Source organism: Podarcis vaucheri (genome assembly GCF_965113315.1).
Source record: "Podarcis vaucheri genome assembly, chromosome: 5".
Classification (NCBI taxonomy): domain Eukaryota; kingdom Metazoa; phylum Chordata; class Lepidosauria; order Squamata; family Lacertidae; genus Podarcis; species Podarcis vaucheri.
The window spans coordinates 80,569,785-80,592,099 of record NC_138763.1 but is presented as its reverse complement, the minus strand read 5'-3'; the positions used below and the strand labels follow the sequence as shown (position 1 = coordinate 80,592,099).

Here is a 22,315-nt window from a genome sequence, read left to right as displayed (position 1 = left end):
GAAAGCAATATTTCAGAGACAGATTTGGATTGGGTCCTTGGGCGTTTGAATTTTTTTTGGGGGGGGAGGAATAGTCACCTCTGTCTTCTGCCCCTGCATGTTCTCCTGGGGGGGGGCAGCTTGATGCCCACTTTGATTCATTACCATCTTGCTATTACTCCAGATGACCTCCTTGGCTCTTGACTCCGCCAATCTTTATACTGTATTCAACGCATGGTCTTCAGAAGACATGTGAACATCCCTGTGGAAGTGGCCAAATAAGATTCCCAGAGACATAAGGCAGACCATTGCTCCATCTTGCTCTGTGTTCTCAATGCTGCTCCATGTTCTCTTTGAGGAATTGCTGGAAGCAGAATAAAAAAATGTTGGCTTTAAGTTAGTCATAAGAATAATACTCAAGTTACAGGGAACCAGGCAGAGGGCTTTCTCGGTAGTGGCACCTGCCCTGTAGAACTCCCTCCCATCAGATGTCAAGGAAATAAACAACTGCCTGACTTTTAGGAAGCATCTGAAGACAGTCCTGTTTAGGGGAGTTTTTTATGTTTGATGTTTTATCGTGTTTTTAATATTCTGTTGGGAGCCACCCAGAGTGGCTGGGGAGGCCCGGCCAGATGGGCAGGATATAAGTAATATATTATTATTATTATTATTATTATTATTATTATTATTATTATTAACTTTTCATAAGTGTATCCCACTCATATCCCTCCCCCCCCCCACACACAGTTTAACGTCTTCATGCCTTAGCCAAATAACCTGTTCTGGTGTATTGATGTTCAAGATTGATTTGGTTTCATTTTATTCTGCTTTATTTGTTTCATTTTATTCTGGGTTGCTAGTTGCCATGTAGTTTTCTTGAGCATCGCCATCCAGGTCTCAACATAGAAGGAATGCAAGAGCTCTTCTTATGTTCTTTTGCTCTGCTTCCTTATTTGGTGGCGATGCTGATGTTCCATCGCCATTGGCTGAATCTCTTTGATTCAGGATGTGCTGAAAACTTGAGTCCTTCCCGTGGTTAACGAAATGATATACAGGCAGCACACAGACATGGCTATGCCATAAGGGATTTATACTCAGATTTTTGCAGTCATTTGAAAAGTAACTTTGTATTAACATAACAATGACGGAATTCCAACTTTTGTCAGTTCTTTCTTTCTTTCTTTCTTTCTTTCTTTCTTTCTTTCTTTCTTTCTGTTCCATGTGGAATATATTCTGTTGATGGGATTATCTATCATCGTTATTAGCCATAACGCAAATTAGTCAGTTCCATATAAAATAGCTGGGTTCTGTAGAAGCACAACTGTTGGATTTTGCATGACTTACTAGCTCGTAATTTCTCAATTACCTCCTTAGCTTCTTGCAATAGAAGTTAACACACCTGAGAAGTTCAGTTCAACGGCAGATATTGTGATCCGTCTCTTGGATACGAATGATAATGTCCCAAAGTTTTCATCTGATTACTACATCGCAAGGATCCCAGAGAATTCTCCTGGCGGCTCCAATGTTGTGGCTGTAACGGTAAATTTTATTCATTCCTCTACAGCCATGCTCTGTTGGACTTATAATTCTGTGTAGTTCCATGAGTCTCTCGATATCTGTAATTATTGCCCCTGGGAAGAGGTGGGGATCTATATATTCAGAAACTGACAAAAAAAAATAGAATCATAGAATCACAGAGTTGTAGAGCTGAATCTCTCATGATTCTAAGCACAGACGCAAGCTAGCATTGCTTTTTAGAATTTGAATTTGAATTCACCATAGTCTGTTATTCTGCACAGAGCAATGCAGGCTGGAATTTGCTCTGCTGAGCAAGGGTGTGTTTCTTAAATTAAATTATAGTTTGTCAGTATCCACACAAATAAAATAATAATGCCACGACTTTAAAACTGTACTGAAACTACTTGATAGATGGTTTGTCTGTCCAAGCTAATTCTATCCTCGATTTTTTTTCCATGTTCTACAAATTCAGAATATATGGCTGCTTAAAGTGGGGGTGGATAAACTGGGTCCAGATGTTGCTGGACTCTGTAGAATATGCAGGGACCCCAGGAGAATATTCACACTATAATTTGATATAACACCAGTCCTGAAAGACTACATTGGCTCCCAGTATGTTTCTCAGCACAATTCAAAGTGTTGGTGCTGACCTTTAAAGCCCTAAATGGTTTCGGCACAGTATACCTGAAGGAGCGTCTCCACCTCCATCGTTCTGCCCGGACACTGACGTCCAGCTCTGAAGGCCTTCTAGTGATTGCCTCACTGAGAAAAGTGAAGTTACGGGGAACCAGGAAGAGGGCCTTCTCGGTAGTGGCGCTTGCTCTCCCATCAGATGTCAAGGAAATAAACAACTATCTGACTTTTAGAAGACATCTGAAGACAGACCTGTTTAGGGAAGTTTTAAATGTTTGACCCTTTATCACTTTTATTATTATTAATAATAATATTCTGTTGGGAGCCACCCAAAGTGACTGGGGAATGCCAGCTAGATGGGCAGGGTAAAAATAATAAATGATGATGATAATGATGATATCTTCTGTATTAACATAATTCCCACTGATGTTCTTCCCACCAAAGTAAGCAGGACAAACTTGGTTAGGATTGCACTACAAACTATACTTCCTATGATTCTGTAGTGGAAGATATGAAAGTTAGCTGATATGAAACCGCTGCGTCTGCGCCAAATAAGCCATTGGAGAGAACTGAACCTTTCTGCATAGCATGCTTTCTTCATCTCACACATTATTTAGCTTAAACTAGAACAGCTAAGTGGAAAATAAAACATGGCTAGATGATTGATTTTCTCCCGTATTTTCTAGGGGCCCAATCTGCACAATGCCTAGATATTTTCTTAGCAGAATAATATGCTCAGAAAGAGGATCATTTCATCATTTTCCATGTCCCAGACTTTAATGGTGACATGTATCTCAAGTGAGGAGAGCCACCCAGTGGCCCCGCTTGGTTATGCTGCTAGTACAGAGGTGGAATTTTTCACCTTTTCTTTGTGTGTAGGCCTGATCCTGAAGTTTACTCTCTCTCACACATGCATCTCTTAGCGACATCCTCTCCCAACACTTTGCAGATGGATGCAGATTACAGTGGTACCTCTGGTTAAGAACTTAATTCATTCCGGAGGTCCGTTCTTAACCTGTTCTTAACTTGAGGTACCTCTTTAGCTAATGGGGCCTCCCGCTGCTGCCACGCTGCCACCACGTGATTTCTGTTCTCATCCTGAAGCAAAGTTCTTAACCCAAGGTACTATTTCTGGGTTAGCAGACTCTGTAACCTGAAGCGTCTGTAACCTGAAGCTTCCGTACCTGAGGTACCACTGTAATTGACATGACTCTTCCCCACCGTTAAATTCGCCCACCCTGTCACAAACTTTCAGTTGCACATTTTGATCTCCAAATACCTTGGTGGTGAAAGGGTGGGGTGGGGAGATAGAAGCAGTTTGTGGCCATTTGGGGTGCTGACCTTTAAAGCCGTAAACGGCCTCAGCTCAGTATACCTGAAGGAGCATCTTCACCTCCATCATTCAGCCCAAACACTGAGGTCCAGCTCTGAGGGCCTTCTGGCGGCTCCCTCACTGCGAGAAGTGATGTTACAGGGAACCAGGCAGAGGGCCTTCTCGGTAGTGGCGCCCGCCCTGTGGAACGCCCTCCCTTCAGATGTCTAGGAAATAAACAATTTTCTGACTTTTAGAAGACATCTGAAGGCAGCCCTGTTTAGGGAAGTTTTTAAGGTTTGATGTTTTTATCGTGTTTTTAATATTCTATTGGGAGCCGCCCAGAGTGGCTAGGGAAACCCAGCCAGATAGGCGGGGTATAAATTAATTAATAAATTATTATTATTATTATTATTATTATTATTATTATTATTATTAGACTGAAAAGTGGTGAAGCACCCTCTCTCACCCTGGCTACTTCTGCCCTCCAAATCCCACTCCCAAAGCTGCGCCCCCCTAGGGAAAGTAGCCTTCTGGTTTTTGCTATTTTCCATCCTCAATGTGACCAATTACGCATGTCATGAAAGTCTGCGTCGTTTCTATTTTAATCCATCAGTACCCCTTTCCATTTTCTTCTTAAGGCAACAGACCCTGATTCAGGACTTTGGGGTGAAATGAAATACTCCATTTATGGAACAGGTGCAGATCTGTAAGTTTAAACATACATATGGATATATACATATTTTTGTTTAAGAGTATTTTTTATATATAAAAAAAGTTTGCATAATTTTTATTGCTATTAGCAAATGAATGAGAGTAATGTTCTGTCTGATGCATCAAATTCAAACATGATGAAATTCATTCTTTTTCCTGGCTGTTTCACACCAACAGTGTTCTATTTCAAGCAAAGCAATATGCAGAGGACCAAACCTCCAGGTTCTTCCACATGAACCTAACAATAATGCATAAAGGAAGAACAGATTGTGGAAAGGGTGTTGCTGTTTTTCATTTTAACATTTGCCGTTTTAGTGCGTGCTTTTCGTTTGTTTTGATGTATGGAACTGTGTGAAACCAATGGAGTGAGCCGCCTTGAGCAACTGTGGGTTGTAAAAGTTTTGCATAAAGAAAACGTAAAAGCATAAAAAATTGGGATCGGGAGGAGCAAATGATTTTAAGGGGGATACCAAATAAAACTGCATGCAATTCAAGAGATGTGCCACTTAGGGGGCAGCAAATAATTTTGAGGAGGTTATCAATGAAAACTGCATGTCGTTCAAAAGATGTGCCACTTATAATCACCCTTCTGGAACACTGTAAGGCCCCCTGGGGCCTAATAAATCTCTCCATCTGGCCCTCTGGACTCTCCTCATGCCAAAAATCTGCCCCCCATCTAGGCCCCTTCCTTTTCCTGCTTCGTGTCGTATTTTGCTGCCTTTACCTGGCTGGAATTCTCCTCATACTCTGTTTTAAAAAGGACCTGGATGGTTACGTCCAGTCAAAGGCAACTGTTGGGTGAGGCGCTCATCTCAATCTCAAGCCGAGGGAGCCGGTGTTTGTCCACAGACAGCTTTCTGGGTCACGTAGCCAGCATGACTAAACCACTTCTGGTGCAACGGAGCACTGTGACGGGACCCACAACTCACGGAAACGCCATTTACCTTCCTGCCTATTTATCTATTTGAACTACCATGGTACCTCGGGTTAAGAAGTTCATTCATTCTGGAGGTCCGTTCGTAACCTGAAACTGTTCTTAACCTGAGGTACCACTTTAGCTAATGGGGCCTCCCACTGCCGCATGATTTTTGTTCTCATCCTGAATCAAAGTTCTTAACCCGAGGTACTATTTCTGGGTTAGCAGAGCCTGTAAACTGAAGTGTCTGTAACCTGAAGCGTCTGTAACCCGAGGTACCACTGTAGTGTGCTTTCAAACTGCTAGGTTGGCAGGAGCTGGCACAAAGCAATGGGAGCTCACCCTGTTGCGCAGATTCGAACCGCTAACCTTCTGATCGGCAAGTCCAAGAGGCTCAGTGGTTTAGACCACAGCGCCACCTGCATCCCTTAGAACTCTGATTATCTCCACTGAACTGGGGTTTCAGGTAAGTGGTATTTGCTGCCCAGCACAGCCATATCCTGGTCCTGGGAGCCATTGTTCTTCCTGCACATCCATCGGCAGGATGCTTAGCACCTCACCCATGGAGAATGAAAAGGTTTGGATGGACCCTGATAGAGAGTCAGAAAACCATGTGCTTTTTCCTCCAGTTCTGAGCCACATTTCCAACATCATGGTCTTTTCCAGGGAGTCTTCTTTTCTCATGAAGTGACCAAAGTATTGGAGCCTCAGCTTCAGGATCTGTCCTTCCAGTGAGCACTCAGGGCTGATTTCCTTAAGAATGGATACGTTTGATCTTCTTGCAGTCCATGGGACTCTCAAGAGTCTCCTCCAGCACCATAATTCAAAAGCATCAACTCTTCGGTGATCAGCCTTCTTTATGGTCCAGCTCTCACTTCCATACATCACTACTGGGAAAACCATGGCTTTAACTATATGGACCTTTGCTGTCATATATATATGACAGCAACAACAGTTAAGCATCTCCTTTAGATATTTCTCCCCTCTTTTAGGATGCCGTTAAGCAATTTGTGGGATGGGCTGTCTCTCTGGTTACACCTGAAAAACTCAAGGCACTTCTACAAGAGCAGAATTCTAATAGTATTTCTCTGTCTTCACGAACAACCTTTTGAATATCTTGCCCTTTGCATTTGCAGAAAGTTGGACATAGATCCCTAGTCATAACTCTAATACCCAGCAAATGGTCTCAAAAGGAATTAGCAAAAATAATTAGATTTTTAATTACTTCCAATATTTACACCGACTCACTGGGCATGAAAAAAAACAACAATAAACAATGTTGATTTTTAATTTCTGCTTGGGACATTTTACATTAGGAGGTTGTTATTACTGTTGTTATTGGGCTGAATCCAAGAGTTGTGTGGGGCAATTTTTCAGCAATTTTGTAGGGGCTCTGTGAAGTTTATTCCACTTGCTGATATTCCTGGTTGCCATAGGATTGGTTCTGTGTGCTACTGGACCCCCTTGTTGTCTTTATTTTACAATTAAGCCAATCAGAGTAATGGCAGGACACATTGCCCTCATTCTGATTTGGCTTTATTATGAAGCCAATATGGAGTAAGGGCAGGAAGAGGAGTTGGTAGCAAAAAAGAAAAGGTGAGAGTAGGGTTTGTGAATTATTGTTGTTATTATTATTATTATTATTATTATTATTATTATTATTATTATTATTATTATACCCCACCCATCCCCAGCCACTCTGGGCGACTTCCATTACCCCCAAATCATTTTTGAGTAAAATAAATTTACTCGAGAATTTATGACTTGGCCTTGCTATTGGGAAAGTCAAAGTGGTGAGGAGACCCCAGAACATTTAGCACTATCTTGTGTTTTAAAAAAGGCACCCCCAAATCATTCAAGCTGCAAATTCATAGAATCAGATTTCACATTAGCATCTTTCAAATAATTTCAGTCCGTCGTTTGAAATGATTGGTATATAATGTATGACAAATAGTTTTGCTCACCTGCTGCCTTCAGGGTGTGTCTGTGTGTGATGAAGTTGCAGTCCTACACTCATTTAAGCAAAGATTTTCAGACTTGCTTACTCTGAGATAGTCTAAATGTACCTCAGAGTTTGAGGAGCAGATCTTAACTCCCTTTAGAAGCAGAAGGAAATAAATTCTTCTCCCCTTTCTTGTTTTATAAGGGATCCAATGCAGCGTTCAGCCAAACTAACCTACAGCCAAACGTTGCATTCATCACACTTCCATTGCTTGCGTGCTGAAGGTCTCTGCATTGTTTTATTCAGCGCATGACTCAATACATTGTTGTTACAAACTGCACAACTGCGCCATTCTCCCTTGTTTCAGTGCAGAGGGACTAAGTGGAAATCCACCGCACTGTGCTGTTCACAAAAACAAGGGACACATCCAAAATGGATTAAAAAATATGAAACTTGAAATGCCAGGCAATCAATTCACCCACCCCCTCATTTTTTTCGCCATATTCAAAGGCTCCAGAGACCTTGTATAAAAATAGTATTACATCTAAACATATCCATGTTACACTGGAACTGATTCCCCCCCCCCCTTTTGACTTTTGCAGATTTGGATTTAATATAATTATTTGCATGCAGATATACTGTATATAGATACAAATATACACACACAGAGAGAGAGAGAGAGAGAGAGAGAGAGAGAGAGAGAGATGGCATGCCTTAAGCCACTCCTTGAATTATGGTGCTGGAGGAGACTCTTGAGAGTCCCATGGACTGCAAGAAGATCAAACATATCCATTCTGAGCCCTGAGTGCTCACTGGAAGGACAGATCGTGAAGCTGAGGCTCCAATACTTTGGCCACCTCATGAGAAGAGAAGACTCCCTGGAAAAGACCCTGATGTTGGGAACGATGGAGGGCACAAGGAGAAGGGGACGACAGAGGACAAGATGGTTGGATGGTGTTTGCGAAGCTACCAGCATGAGTCTGACCAAACTGTGGGAGGCAGTGGAAGAGAGGAGTGCCTGGCGTGCTCTGGTCCATGGGGCCACGAAGAGTCGGACATGACTAAACAACAACAAGCCACTCCTTAGCAACCTGTCCCCCCCCCATGCCTGTTGTTGAACTGCAGCTCTCATCAGCTTCAGCAAGCATGGCCAATGCTCAGGAATTTATTTATTTTTTGTTGGGGGGAGATAAACCAAAATATCCAATGGGCAGTAACACACACACTCCTCTGAGCAGTTTTCAACTCTTGTAGGGGGCTTCTAAAATATGTTGAAGTAAGGTGAAGGGTGAAAGCATATTCAGATCAACAGATAACATGAACTTTTAAATATATATATATATAATAGTGCAAGAATAACATGACCTCTCTGACAGACCCAGGGAATACTCCATGAGTTCCAGATTGCTTTCTCGTTTCCTTAAAATCATCTTACCATCTTACACAAATAACTCCATCCTTAATTAATCTTAATAAGTCAAAATGGGCCTCTTCTGGGATCTTTTCCATGCCCATAAGCTGTACAAACTGAGAAGTTTCCGTAGAAAAATGATTTTGGTACGGCTGGCCACAGAGCGAGCAAGGCCTTTGGTTATATGACACTCTTCCCTGTGGAATTCTGTACGCATAGAAGTATACCAGACTCCATCCTTTTGCTCCCTTTTTCCCCTATAGGTCAACAGTTTTTTTTTATTCGCCACGACTTTCAAAAATGCTGAATAGCTGAGTTGAGCTTGATTTTAAATGGGTATTTTGTAGCAATTGGTATGAAATGTTCTTTTTAAGAGATGCAGCACGTTAAACACTTGTTTTACTGCATGTTGTTCGGAGTATTTTATAGAGAATTGGTTAATATGATTTGTAACAAATAAATCCCCATTTTCAAAGCACAATTGGGACTGCAGCCACCCACAGCAGCTATTGTAGGGGGAGAAATCACTCTGAAAAGGGTGCATCTGAACATAAGGGTGATCTCTTTTCATCTGTCTGTGCAGCTAACTTGGAAATAGATGGAATATTGGCCATTGGTTTTTCTTCTTCCAGATTTCTCATCCATCCATCCACTGGAATCATTTACACCCAGCCATGGGCCACGTTAGATGCAGAAGTTACATCCAAGTACAACTTCTATGTGAAGGCAGAAGATACAGAGGGGAAGTATAGCTTGGCTGAAGTCTTCATTACTGTGCTTGACGTCAACGATCACTCCCCAGAGTTCAACGAGAACATCCAGGAAAAAACCATGATTATAGGCACTCCCGTGAAAGTGGAGGTTGGTCGATTTGTGCGTTTGTGTGTTTGGTTGTAGTGATTGGTATTGAAGTGATTGCAATGGATTTGTTATGATGCAACGGTTCCTGTTATGGACTCAAAGGCTAAATAAGGAGCTTACACTTCTGTAAGTAAATCTGTGCAGCTATGGGTATAATCCACTTTTCAGTCTTCCATTACAGTTTAGAGGACGCGGGTGGTGCTGTGGTCTAACCCACAGAGCCTCTTGGGCTTGCCGATCAGAAGGTCGATCAGAAGGTCGGCGGTTCGAATCCCCATGATGGAGTGAGCTCCCATTGCTCTGGCCCAGCTCCTGCCAACCTAACAGTTCGAAAGCATGCCAGTGCAGGTAGATAAATAGGTGTGGCGGGAAGGTAAATGGCGTTTCTGTGCACTTCTGTCATGGTGTTCCCGGAAAGCTGTCTGTGGACAAACGCTGGCTCCCTCAGCCTGAAAGAGAGATGAGTGCCGCAACTCCATAATCGCCTTTGACTGGACTTAACCATCCAGGGGTCCTTTACCTTTACCTTTACCTTTACAGCTTAGGGAGACCTGTGGAAAATCAAGGCTTGTAAGAGCAGGGTTGTTTCTTCTTAATGGCTGGGAGCAGGCAACTAATGAGTGGGGGGTTAAATCCTGCTCAGTTTGGGTACACACTGCTATTCCCTGCTGGGAACAGACAGAGGGTCAGCACAGGATTTAACCATACTGAAGTGCCCATCAGATGACATCACAAATTAAGTCAGCTGATTGGGAGTTGGGCATGGTTTGGGGAAAAGGCCTCACAGGCCAACCCAGAGCCCAATGGCAGTCCAACACTGGCCCGCAGGCTAGAGGTTCCTTACCCTGCCTTAAGCCCTAATGGTACACTTGAGGGCATCCCGTTACGTTCTCCCTCATACATGAATAGATGCCAGTCATCCCATGGAAATACCAATAGGAAGACAAATCAGGGCACAGAGTGGGTGAAGAAGAAGACCCAGAAGAGTGTCTGGGCACAAAGAGAGTCAAGGTTGGAGTGGGAGGCAGAGAATGACAGTGTCAGAGAGGTGGCGAGAGACAGAGAAGATTGTGTCAGAGAGGTGGCATAGGAAAGTTCTCCTCAATCTTATCATATTTTTAATGTTCTGTTGGGAGCCGCCCAGAATGGCTGGGGAAACCCAGACAGATGGGTGGGGTATAAATAATTCATTATTATTATTATTATTATTATTATTATTATTATTATTACTCATGAAATGCCATAGGTCTTTTGCTTACAAGAAATAATCATAAAAGGATAGTCTAGAACCATTCTTCAAATACTGGAGTTGCATCACAGGTGCGATTTCTGTTTTGCTGTGCCTCATTACACTTTAGCTTTGATGGAATACAACAAAACTGTTAATAGGTCGAGCAGGATGGAGCAGTTCCATTCTGGAATTGTTCTAGAATTCCAACCCCCTACTGTTTTTCTGATGGGAAATGCTGATTTCAGATGCAGCGGGCAGAATTCTGCACAGTGGCCATTATCTTCAAATCAGAAAATTAACATACATTGGTTTTATATTTGTAAAAAATAAATAAATAAATAAATAAAAAATCCCCCATTACAGAGTTTTTCAAATGAAAAGGGGGAAGGGGATAATTGGTAGGAGAGCTGAATTTTCCAAGGGTTTTTTTTTCCAAGGGGGGAACTGTTCCTTCAAATTCCTAGCATTTCAATTTTCTCCAAGATAGATTTTTTGTTTCAATTTTTAAACAAATTAATAATCATAAATAAATATGAATAAAAATGTGCACCCCACCACTGAAACCATCGTAACTATCCGGCCTCCCAAAATTTCAACACCTCTTGCGATGGTTTGACTCCTTTCCATTTTAACAGTCCAAATTCTACAAACATTCTCCATATGTCCTCAGAATCATTTCTCCTGCATATTCCCTGCCTTGCCTTAATGGCACATGTCAATTTATCATTAATAGCTGTATCCCACACCTCTCTATAGCAAGCAGAATATAAAATGGAAGACTGGTACAAGATAGATTTTTAAACTACTCCGGAATCCAACCAAACCCCACCCCACAAAGTTCTGGTACAGAAGCCATGCTCAAAGTATGGAACTTCAGAATCCAAAAGAACCAGTCCTCTTTAAAATAGATTGCCATTCAATAAACATTTCTCTTTCACTTTTTCTCCCCATCCCCAACAGGCAATAGACCAAGATGCGGAAGAACCCAATAACATAGTTGACTATTCTATTATGCAAGCAGATCCTGCCAATGTGTTTGATATAGACCAAAGCACCGGAGAAATAAAACTGAAATCCTACATAAGATCCTTGGACATAATTCACAACATCACCAACAACAAAGACTGCATATGGTCGGTGGTAGTTCAAGCCAAAGATCGGGGCTCTCCTTCATTTAGCACCACCGCTGTCCTGAAGATTGATATCACAGAAGAGGTAAGGGGATAGGATACTGGAGAGAAATGGCAAACAGGGAGACCCAAGATTTGTGGCTGAGAAACAGTGATTTGTAATGGGCACTGCTGCAGAAGCGTCATAATTTGAGTCGTTGAAGTTAAATTGAAGTAAGGGAGTGCTGTCAGCTGTGAAATGAGAATTTCTGGCATCTCTGGGTCAAGGAAGTGTAGAGTCTGCCGAAGGATCAAGTGGATCCTAAGCCATTTCAGCTGCTGGCAATGGGTCCATCCCTGACCTCTCTGTTGCATTGTTCAGCCTCATTGCTACCAAATAGAAGTTACGATTGCTTTCCCTATGCTGAAAATGGAGAAGGAGAAATTTATGAAGGCCCACCACAACGGTTTTAAAGGTCCACGCCTAATCTGTCCTTCTTCTTTTAACTTTGTATCTTAACTCACCCTTGATTTTACCAACCATTCTCCAGATGGTTCATTAGAAGAATAACTCCTCCTTTATTACTACATTTAACTTCCCAAACAATATTTTCAGAATGGTTGCGATGGTGGGTCCAATGCGGGGTGTGTGACAGACTTGTCAATCTGCTTCACATATACAGAGGATTCGTTAAACTGTCATTTCCCTTATACCCTGCAGACCACATAGATGTGGCAGGGGCAACCTGGACATGCAGCGATCTAATGCCAATTAATATCAGCAAACAGAATGCCACCCATCTGTTCTAGAATGTTTATTTCCCTTGAATAAGCATTGCAAATTGGTGGTGAAGAGATTTGAAATGCCACCCCCCTCAGCCATATCTAGCTTTATTATCCCAAAACCTTATAATTTACAAGTGTCCACCTGAAACTCCCCGGTCTTTGCTATGCTGTCTGTAATTTGTGCCTTCATTGCAATGGTGCTTAGCCCCTGTAAATAGGTCTTATCCACATTTCCACTTCTCCCACGAGCAGTTTGGCCTTTTCCTCACTGCTTTCCCCCAGGAAACCCACACTTCTGTACTAAATTGGAGCAAATGTCAATCTGGAGAAAACCTGACTGATGTTTGCTCCAATTCGATAACAAGCAGAAGTGTGGATGAACCCTAAGCTTGCATGGTACATGAATCCATCTCTGAGACTGTGCTCTCCCTCTTTGTGACCTTTTTACAGGAGGAAAAGGGTTAGCATATACTACACTGGGAATCATTTCCAACTGGAGATGGCAGGATCGAAGCTAATGGCATGCAAATAAGGCATTCTCTTTGTATACTGTGCCCCAGGATGTACTTGAATGCATCTGTTTCTCTTCCATTGTGTCTGACCCGGCATTCTTCATCCCGCAGAACAGTGCTCTGTTTTCCTTTCTGAAGGAAAAGCTTTTTTTTGACAACACAACTAGAGGTGTCCAGCAGTGTTAATCACAATGAGTAATTAAAGAGGCCTATTTTTGATTAACATTTACCATCACAATTAGCAGAACAATGCCAGAACAATGCTCCCTTCAAGATGAATGCCCTGTGGCTAGGTTTGGTGGTTTCATGCATCAAAAAAAACCTTTTGCTCTTGAAACAATACAGCGATAAAATAAAATAAAAATCCCAAGACTATTTAATTTAACGGATCCTATTTTTACAAACGCCTGCCAACCTAGCAGTTCGAAAGCACCCCCGGGTGCAAGTAGATAAATAGGTACCGCTTACCAGCGGGAAGGTAAACGGCGTTCCGTGTGCTGCGCTGGCTCGCCAGATGCAGCTTTGTCACGCTGGCCACGTGACCCGGAAGTGTCTCCGGACAGCGCTGGCCCCCGGCCTCTTGAGTGAGATGGGCGCACAAACCCCAGAGTCTGTCAAGACTGGCCCGCTCGGGCAGGGGTACCTTTACCTTTACCTTTATTTTTACAAAAAAAGGGGGGGATATTGATTATAAGCCAATGCTTTCTTTCATACCCACTGGGGAAAAAGTGCTGAAGTGCATATGCTGTTTGCTTCCCCCTATTCTTGATTACAGGTATATTTTTTTATGACAGAATACGTAGTCCTAGATTTCCCTGACCTGGAATGGAAAGACTGATCATTGCAGTGACAGAGCACACCAATAGTTTTGCAAAAGTTTGTCTATAGTCCACAAGATTAGAAGGGGTGGCTACCTAACCCTCTGCCCTGAACATAAATGGATAAGAACAAGGTTCGTTCAGAGACGAGCTACATGTTACACTTGTGTAGGCTTGGGAAGCAGCCTGGCTCTGCCTGCTTAGTCTTCTGGAAAAGTCCCTCTTCCCAGTTGCCACATGCCTTGCATCAGATGGTGGGGTACCTGGGGGAGGACATCCAAAGATGATCTTGGTGCACAGGCAGGTGAATACAGTGGTACCTCGGGTTAAGTACTTAATTCGTTCTGGAGGTCTGTTCTTAACCTGAAACTGTTCTTAACCTGAAGCACCACTTTAGCTCATGGGGCCTCCTGCTGCTGCTGTGCCGCTGGAGCACGATTTCTGTTCTCATCCTGAAGCAAAGTTCTTAACCTGAAGCACTATTTCTGGGTTAGCGGAGTCTGTAACCTTGAAGCAGATGTAACCTGAAGCGTATGTAACCCGAGGTACCACTGTATAGAGCAGGCAGCTATGTGAGCTGTTTCCAGATCCCAAGCCATATATAGCCTTAACAGGCAGCACCAACACTTTGTATTGCTCTCAGAAATGAACCAGGAGCCAGGGCAGCTGTTTAAGCAATGGCAAAATAGGTTCACAATGGCTGAGCCCAATTAGCAGCCTAACAGCTCCACGATTTTCTGGATGCTCCAGCCCCGATACATAGCATTGCAGTAGCATCCTAGTGCCATGTGGGAAATGAGCACGGCATGCAGCAGGAAGCTTTCGTATGAGAAATCAGGTAGCACTGAATACACACCTGAGTGTTTTATTAACAGCGTCATCTCCTTTGCATTTGACATAAGCAGACTCAGGATGTGTCGTGACAACACACAGGGACACTGAGGAGATGGGACTCAGATTAAGTGTGCCTCATGCGATGAATATGTTTTTCTCTGGCACTCTCATTGCCGAGTCAAGTGTGTAACAGATAATCTTATTCAGGCAGCTAAAGAGAACATGCATTGATTGTGGCTTGCTCCACAAATCCTCAGAAGATGAGATTCTGTACCATTCAGATCAGTAGAAGAATCTTCCCATTGACCTGGGCTTCAGTGTAGTCAGTCTCCGAGGCTGGAATTCTGCGCACCATTACCTCTGGGTTGTAACTGTGCTGTCACCATCAAGGCAGCTGGCAGGAAGCAAGAAAGGAGGCAGAAAGCACTGGGTGCTGGAAAGGAATGGTGTCTCAGGATTTGGCAATCTGCTGCTTCACAATCCTGTGAGGAGATTGCAGTCTCCTACAATGGACAGTCAGGAGGAAAAGTTGGCCAAGTCCAAGCTAGATAATGGGAGCTTGGATATCTGCCTTTGCCAGTTCAAGAGAGCAGTGTCTTCTGCCTGCTTCTGCAGCTCAGGCTCCAGTCCCTGGTCTCAGATGAAGAACACCTGCTTCATGATTAGATATAGGTACCGTACAACTAAGCCAGTCTCGTTCTGAAGGTGTTTATACATGCACATATGTAACTGCATGGTTACACTAATAATGACTTATAAACATCTCCTGTGGTTGCATGTTTCCATTCTCCATTCTTCAAGCCTTCCTGTTTCTCTTACTATTATGTGCAGTTACAGGCACTCATTTATCCGTGTTACCTTTGTAGGGTTTTTTTAGCTTCTAAAATTGGTCTTTTAACCACCAATTTGTGATGTTATTCTTTTGTCTGTGTTTACACTGAGTGGTGTGTTGTTGTTTCATTTGTTTGTTTGGTGTTTTAATTTTATTATTGTGTTCTGTCCCAGCACCATGTATTAGAGGAGGATGGGCTCAAAAATATTTAGTAGTTGCATCCCCCCCACCCAATCGCTTTTTGTTAATGTCCTGGTACAGCAAGTGGCTTCTTAGCCTTGCTATGTTTTAAAGTGGGGAGGGTCCTATGATGGTCTCCAACCAATATATTCAGAAGAATCTTTTTTTGCATCCCCTACTAGCCATAGCAGGGACGTGGGTGGCGCTGTGGGTTAAATCACAGAGCCTAGGACTTGCCGATCAGAAGGTTGGCGGTTCGAATCCCCACTACGGGGTGAGCTCCCGTTGCATAGTCCCTGCTCCTGCCAACCTAGCAGTTTGAAAACACATCAAAGTGTAAGTAGATAAATAGGTACCACTCCGGGAGGAAGGTAAACGGCGCTTCCGTGCACTGCTCTGGTTTGCCAGAAGTGGCTTAGTCATGCTGGCCACATGACCCGGAAGCTGTACGCCGGCTCCCTCGGCCAGTAAAGCGAGATGAGCGCCACAACCCCAGAGTCGGCCACGACTGGACCTAATGGTCAGGGGTCCTATTACCGTTACCTTTACTAGCCATAGCAGTAAAATAAAATAAAATGTACTGGAGATAGAGGTAAAAACTTAACTATACAAAATACATTCTGGAGGTTTACATCAAGAATCAAATAATACATCTTATTCAAGTTGCCCCTGCTGATTTATTTATTTTTTGCATTTTTTGCTGTCACCTGGTTATCCTGATCTGCTAAAAGAAAGCACACAGTAGCAATGGTTGAGCAACCTGGTAGGGATCTGAAGTGTATCTGAAGAAGTGTGCATGCACACGAAAGCTCATACCAATAACAAACTTAGTTGGTCTCTAAGGTGCTACTGGAAGGATTTTTTTTATTCTGCTAGGGATAGTAGTAGAGGGGTAATAACCTCACTCCTCAAATCTTTATACAGAATGCAAGCTAGAAGCACATGAGCTACTGATTCAATACTGCCCTCTCCACATGGACATAGCCTTCCCCCCCCCCCCAGATTTTTTTGAAATTGACCCTCAAGCACAGCTGTAGGCAGTATACTGGTATTTAATCTTGCATAAGTAAAAGTGCATCTGTATATTTTGGAATTGTTAAATTTTGCAAATAGGGTGTCAAAGTGTCAAAATGACTAGGTGGGAAATAATCATACAATGGACAAAATTTCCTTATGGTGGCCAATTTGTTCTGTTGCTCGATATCATATAGGCACTGTCTAATTAAATTATCTGCTTCAGTTACTTGCCAATGTATTTTGGCAGTGCGGGGATTTCCACTTGCACAACAGAACTCTCTCCCCTTTCTTCTGGCTGTGTTCACCCCACACCCTCCCCAAATATGTTGCAGGGGGTTGGGAGGAATCCCAGAACATATTTAGGGAGGGAGGAGAAAGTTGTGTCCCACAAGCAGACATCCTTGCACTGACAGAATGAGGTACTTTGCACTACATTGGATGCAACCCGCTGTTTCCTTTATGACGATGGTCCACAGGTTGATTGGTTTTGTTATTTTTGACATTTTCAGATCAAATCAAGGGTAAGATCCTATATTTTAGGCCTCAAGAAACGTCCATGGACATTATTTGGGATTTGCACGAGTGGCGTCCTTTCTGCCATTTCTGTTACCATGGTGATCTCCACCATCATGTACTGGAAAAGTGTGAAAAGATCCAGACTCCATCCTCAGGGGAAAATCAGGAAAATTAAACGACGACTACCACAGCGCTCTGTGTGCTAAAATGCTATACGAACTTTTCATTCATTTGTCCTCAATATGCCATATTGAGAGGCTGCATTACCTCTAAATCAAGCTTTGGATTCTTTAAAAGGGAAACAAACAGCCTGTCTCTTCATCTCAGATTCATTACCTCATAGCATTGGAGTGGTTTGTTTTGTTTTTGTAATGTCTGTAAAAGAGTACTAGAACATGCTCAGTTTCGGCTGTTTAAGAACCAATTTGACAGCCTCAAAATGTTTTCAGTTGAAGATGCATCAATAGGATGAGAAAATCTTATTACTAGTATTTTCTCTGAAAGCGTTGCTTTGATTTTGGGAGATTATGAAATGAAATCTGAAGCATAAGGAACACCTTCCAGTTATGGATATATACTGAGTTTATCTCAGTTTGATACCAGTTTTAACTGTGACAGCTTTCCCCAAAGAATCAGAGACATTTTGGTTTATGGGTGTTCATGATAATAATTATTTATTTATTTATACCCCATCCATCTGGCTGGGTTTCCCCAACCATTCTGGGAAGACTCCCAACAGAATATTAAAAACAAAATAAAACATCAAACATTAAAAACTTCCTTAAACAGGGCTGCCTTCAGATGTCTTCTAAAAGTCAGATAGTTGTTTATTTCATTGACATCTGATTGGAGAGCATTCCACAGAGCAGGTGCCACTACCAAGAAGGCCCTCTGCCTAGTTAGGGATCCCTGGTGTCCATTCTAACAGGACTACAATTTCCAGGGTTCCTCGGAGAATAGGGAATGACTGTTGTCACCAGTTTGTTGTATGGGCATGTCCTTGACTGCACAACCCAGTGGTTTTGTTTCCACTTGCAACCGACGGGCAATAGAGTATTGCATAGGAATGATGCAAAACTCCCCGCATCCTGAGTGAAAGGCTCCACTATTTAATTGCTGCAGTTGGCCTTCTTAGTGTTAAATCTGAATTTTGGATGCCAAATTGGAGGTGGCTTGGTGGTGTGGATCACATATTTTGGACAAATGAAAGCGCAGTCTCTCTCTCTCTCTCTGTGCCCCAGAGTTAAGTCACCATGTTCTCTTTGTACTCTTTTACAGACTCTTCACAAAGGGCCTATGGCTGCCTTTTTGATGCAAACAAAAGATAACCCCATGAAAGCCTTAGGAGTGCTAGCTGGTGTCATGGGGGTGATGGTGGCGATCACCATTTTAATCTCCACTGCCATGTTCTGGCGCAATAAGAGGTCCAACAAAATCATGCCCGTGAGACGGATCATTAAAAAAAGGCAGAACCACCAACCAACCAGGATGATCAGAATGGAGTGGCTGAAATTCAAGAGGCCCAACAATGCTGCGGAGAAGTTTGTCGTCGAAGAGGATACCAAAAGTCTGCAAAATGAGAACAGCAACAACAACTTCCAGGTGCCCCTTCCTCCTCCACCACCTACTGCTCCAGCCCTACCTCCAGCCCCGGCAGTCAAGACTAATGTCTCTGAATGGAGGGTCCCCACAGTATCCGGATCGCTGAGTCCAAAGATTATTAAAAAGCAGGCGAAGAAAGGTGCCGCGGTCTGCACATCCCACAATGCCCTGGTGTCGGAGCTCAAGCAGAGGTTTGAAATGAGAAATGCGGCAAGCCCTCACATTTAGTGTCTCCTCCCCACAGCTTGCATGTGGAGTGTGTCTTCTGTGTGCCATTCCAGGTACATGGTGTGATTTTCTTATTTTGCATTTTGTACCAATTCCCCATCTCCCTGCAAGCTGAAAACGCTCATTATCTCTTCTCGGTGTTTCGCATCCATTCGCCCGGATCGCATGCCGGTACATATCCTCTCGCCCAGTGCAATTGTTTCACCTATAACTTTATGGTAATATGTGGTGCGCATTTGTTACAATATTTTTATACAGGTTCCCGCTGCAAAGGCTGCTTGCGTGTTTGTGTGCTGCAATTTTCAGGATGCCAATTTGTTCTGTATCTGGCCAATGCTTTCCAGTGATCTGTTTTAAAGTTCAGCTTGAAATATTGAATGTTTTAAAATATCTCATGCCAGAGTCCTCAAGGAATAGCCAAGTAAGCCTAACAAGCTGCCCCATCTCCTAGCATGCCACTCGCTGAAATTCAGTAGCTCCAGGGTCCAGCTCAGATGTTGATTGACCTTTCAAATTGTTCTGCCCCAGCCATAACTCGGGCTTTACTTGGGGTAGAATTTGACAGCATTCCCAATCATATAGGCATCAAGCATACAGATTAACATGTCCCAATGTGAGGTGTGAATAATGTGATTTTCCCTAACCTGTCCAAGAAAATCTCTTGAATGAGAAAGGAAGGAGGTGAGGGATCATGGCAGGAGGTGACAGCCAACAGCATCACTTTCCCAGCAAGGATTGTGGTATTTCTAGTGGCAATCCAGTTTTTTCACCTTTGGGAAGGTGAGGGAGGAGGCAGTTCTCAGGACTGAAATGAACACAGACAGCAAGGAGAGTTGTGTTTACCCTGATTCTGCTCACAGGTGTGCAGTCAGGGGTATTCATGTCATCCCTAATCACAGGTAACATGAACAGTATTGGGGCACATGCATTGAATGACAAGTAAGGATAGGTTGACAAAAATTTATCAGACGTAGAGATCTGAGCCACTTCTGTCCATAAAGTAAGCCGATGAGTTATACTGAAAACAGGAATGTTTTCATAACATTCAGTATTATTGAGAGTCGACTCGTCTCTATGTGATATGCCTCATCGCAACAGACCAGTGACGTAAAACTTTTTATGGAGGAGTGGAAAAACCAAGAGTTCTTTCTCTATAAAAGGCAAAATTGCTCCCTACACTGCTGCAAAACAGTGCTTTACTGCTTTACGAGCATCCTAACCACTGAATGTTTAAAATGCCGGTGTTTATGGGAATTTGAAGTTAAGGTGCTGCAGAGGGACAACCTGAACATTCCCCTGGTGTTAAATTACTACTAACGAGGCAGTTAAACGAGAAACATGGTGTCAGAAGTGTTTGCTTTGGAGTGGAGCTGGGCAAAGAAAAGGTGTGAACAGGAGAAAGACAGAAATCGCTTTCAGCCCTGCATCATTTTGAAATGCAGCACAATTTAGGTAAACTTCTGAGCTGAGGCCATTTTAAGGAATGTAGCAACAGCCCTTAAAATTGTGTCATGTGGAATGGTAGTGCCATATCCTTATAAATATGGTGTAAGGCTTTCATGCTGCATCCTGCCAACCAAGGAAAATAGGAGGGGGTTGTGTGTGTTTTCTTCCTGAAACCACCTCCATTTCACCCATTGTGACTGGTCCACAGGTGAGCTGTGACATAGACACTGTCCAGATAGCCTGACCTTCCCCTGGCTCTAATAGCCACAAGGCGGAGGGAAGCCTAACACTATCTGTATCATATCTAAACACTATCTGTATCATATCTAGACTGGTTTGCTGGTGGCCCTAACTTGATTCCTTACTAGTTCTAAGCAAGAGTTGCCATCAAAGCAATTCATGGTGACTTCATGGGTTCATTTTGGGAAAGAACATCAGGGTGTTTGAAGGAGGCAAAGGCTGGTTCAATCAGACATGGGGTTACCAATGTGGTTCCATTCCCCTCTATATTAAGGTAAAGGTAAAGGTACCCCTGCCCGTACGGGCCAGTCGTGTCCGACTCTAGGGTTGTGCGCCCATCTCACTTAAGAGGCCGGGGGCCAGCGCTGTCCGGAGACACTTCCGGGTCACGTGGCCAGTGTGACGAAGCTGCTCTAGCGAGCCAGCACCAGCGCAGCACACGGAAACGCCATTTACCTTCCCGCTATAAAGCGGTACCTATTTATCTACTTGCACTTTGGGGTGCTTTCGAACTGCTAGGTGGGCAGGAGCTGGGACCGAAAGACGGGAGCTCACCCCGCCGCGGGGATTCAAACCGCCGACCATGCGATCGGCAAGCCCTAGGCGCTGAGGTTTTACCCACAGCACCACCCGCGTCCCCCTCCCCTCTATATTATTGGGCTCCAAATCCCATCAGGCCTAGCCAGCATGACCCTTCTTTGTGTGCCACCTCCATGGGAGATTTAGAGGGTGACAATGCAAGAATGGGCCTTTTCAGTGGCACCCCCTTTGCTTTCTCCATTCCTCTGTTTTGGGCCCTTGATCTGAAGGGTGGCATTGCGGGGGGGGGACTTGTATCCCTGCCTTTTCGTTTAGCTATGTTTTTAGCCTGTGTTGCTGTGTTTTTCATTTTTTATTGTTTTCATTTGCTTTGCAAGAAAACCAACTAACAAATATAATAAATAATAAGAATAGCCAGTGGTGTTGGGACTTGTAGCCCTACAAAATCCAGAGGGCGCAACATTGGCTACCCCCGAACCAGATTAACAAAATGTCCCTCTGTTCAATTTGGTAAATTTCACTCCCGAGCGAATCCCCCACATGACATCTCCATGAATAGTCACAGGAGAAGATAATAGCTTGAAGGCACATGAAAGAGTCCTATTGTTGATCAGGTCTGGCCATGTAATGGCTTGGAAGGAAGTCCTCCCAGGAACTATATATGAGCTGCTTGGAGCTCTTCAGATGAAGAGCTGAGTATATGTGTCATAAATAGCTTTAAAAAGAGGCACATTTCTTATATTACACCCAGAGAGGCACATCCAAATCATGGGATTATTTGTAAATCATGCAACATCTTTCCTTTTGTTTCTGAACCTACTTAAACAAATTCTCTTTGAGGTACCAACAGCTTCCAAGAATTGTCTGCCTTGCTATTTTCTTAACACAGTGTTTTATTGCACAATGCAATGAAGGTCAAAAAAAAACCTCTAGGGCTGCCATCCATTTGTAATCTGTATGGATTGTTCATATTTTTGAAATATATCTGTGTGTATTATATGTAGAAAACCTATTACAGATATACTTTTTATGGAATTAACATTATGTGCACAAACAAACTTGAATCAGTTCTACATTTTATTTTTAAATGATGCGTTTGAGGGGGGGAAATGACGGAACCACAAAAAGAATCTTGTGC

General features: G+C 43.1%; 1 protein-coding gene across 2 annotated transcripts in view; it reads left to right on the top strand.

Annotated features, from left to right (window-relative positions):
- Nucleotides 1-20,701, top strand: part of CDHR1 (cadherin related family member 1) — a 62,226-nt gene extending 41,525 nt beyond the window's left edge. The window contains exons 13-17 of one of the 2 annotated variants that reach the window (XM_082222350.1): nt 1,354-1,518; nt 4,084-4,151; nt 9,058-9,286; nt 11,478-11,732; nt 18,400-20,701. In XM_082222350.1, the coding sequence (XP_082078476.1) occupies nt 1,354-1,518; nt 4,084-4,151; nt 9,058-9,286; nt 11,478-11,732; nt 18,400-18,951 (1,269 nt within the window). In that variant the 3' untranslated portion in view covers nt 18,952-20,701. Of the gene's footprint in view, nt 1-1,353; nt 1,519-4,083; nt 4,152-9,057; nt 9,287-11,477; nt 11,733-17,114; nt 17,500-18,399 lie in introns of those variants that run through there. The other variant, XM_082222351.1, reaches the window with a different exon arrangement.
- Nucleotides 20,702-22,315: the final 1,614 nt, after the last annotated feature.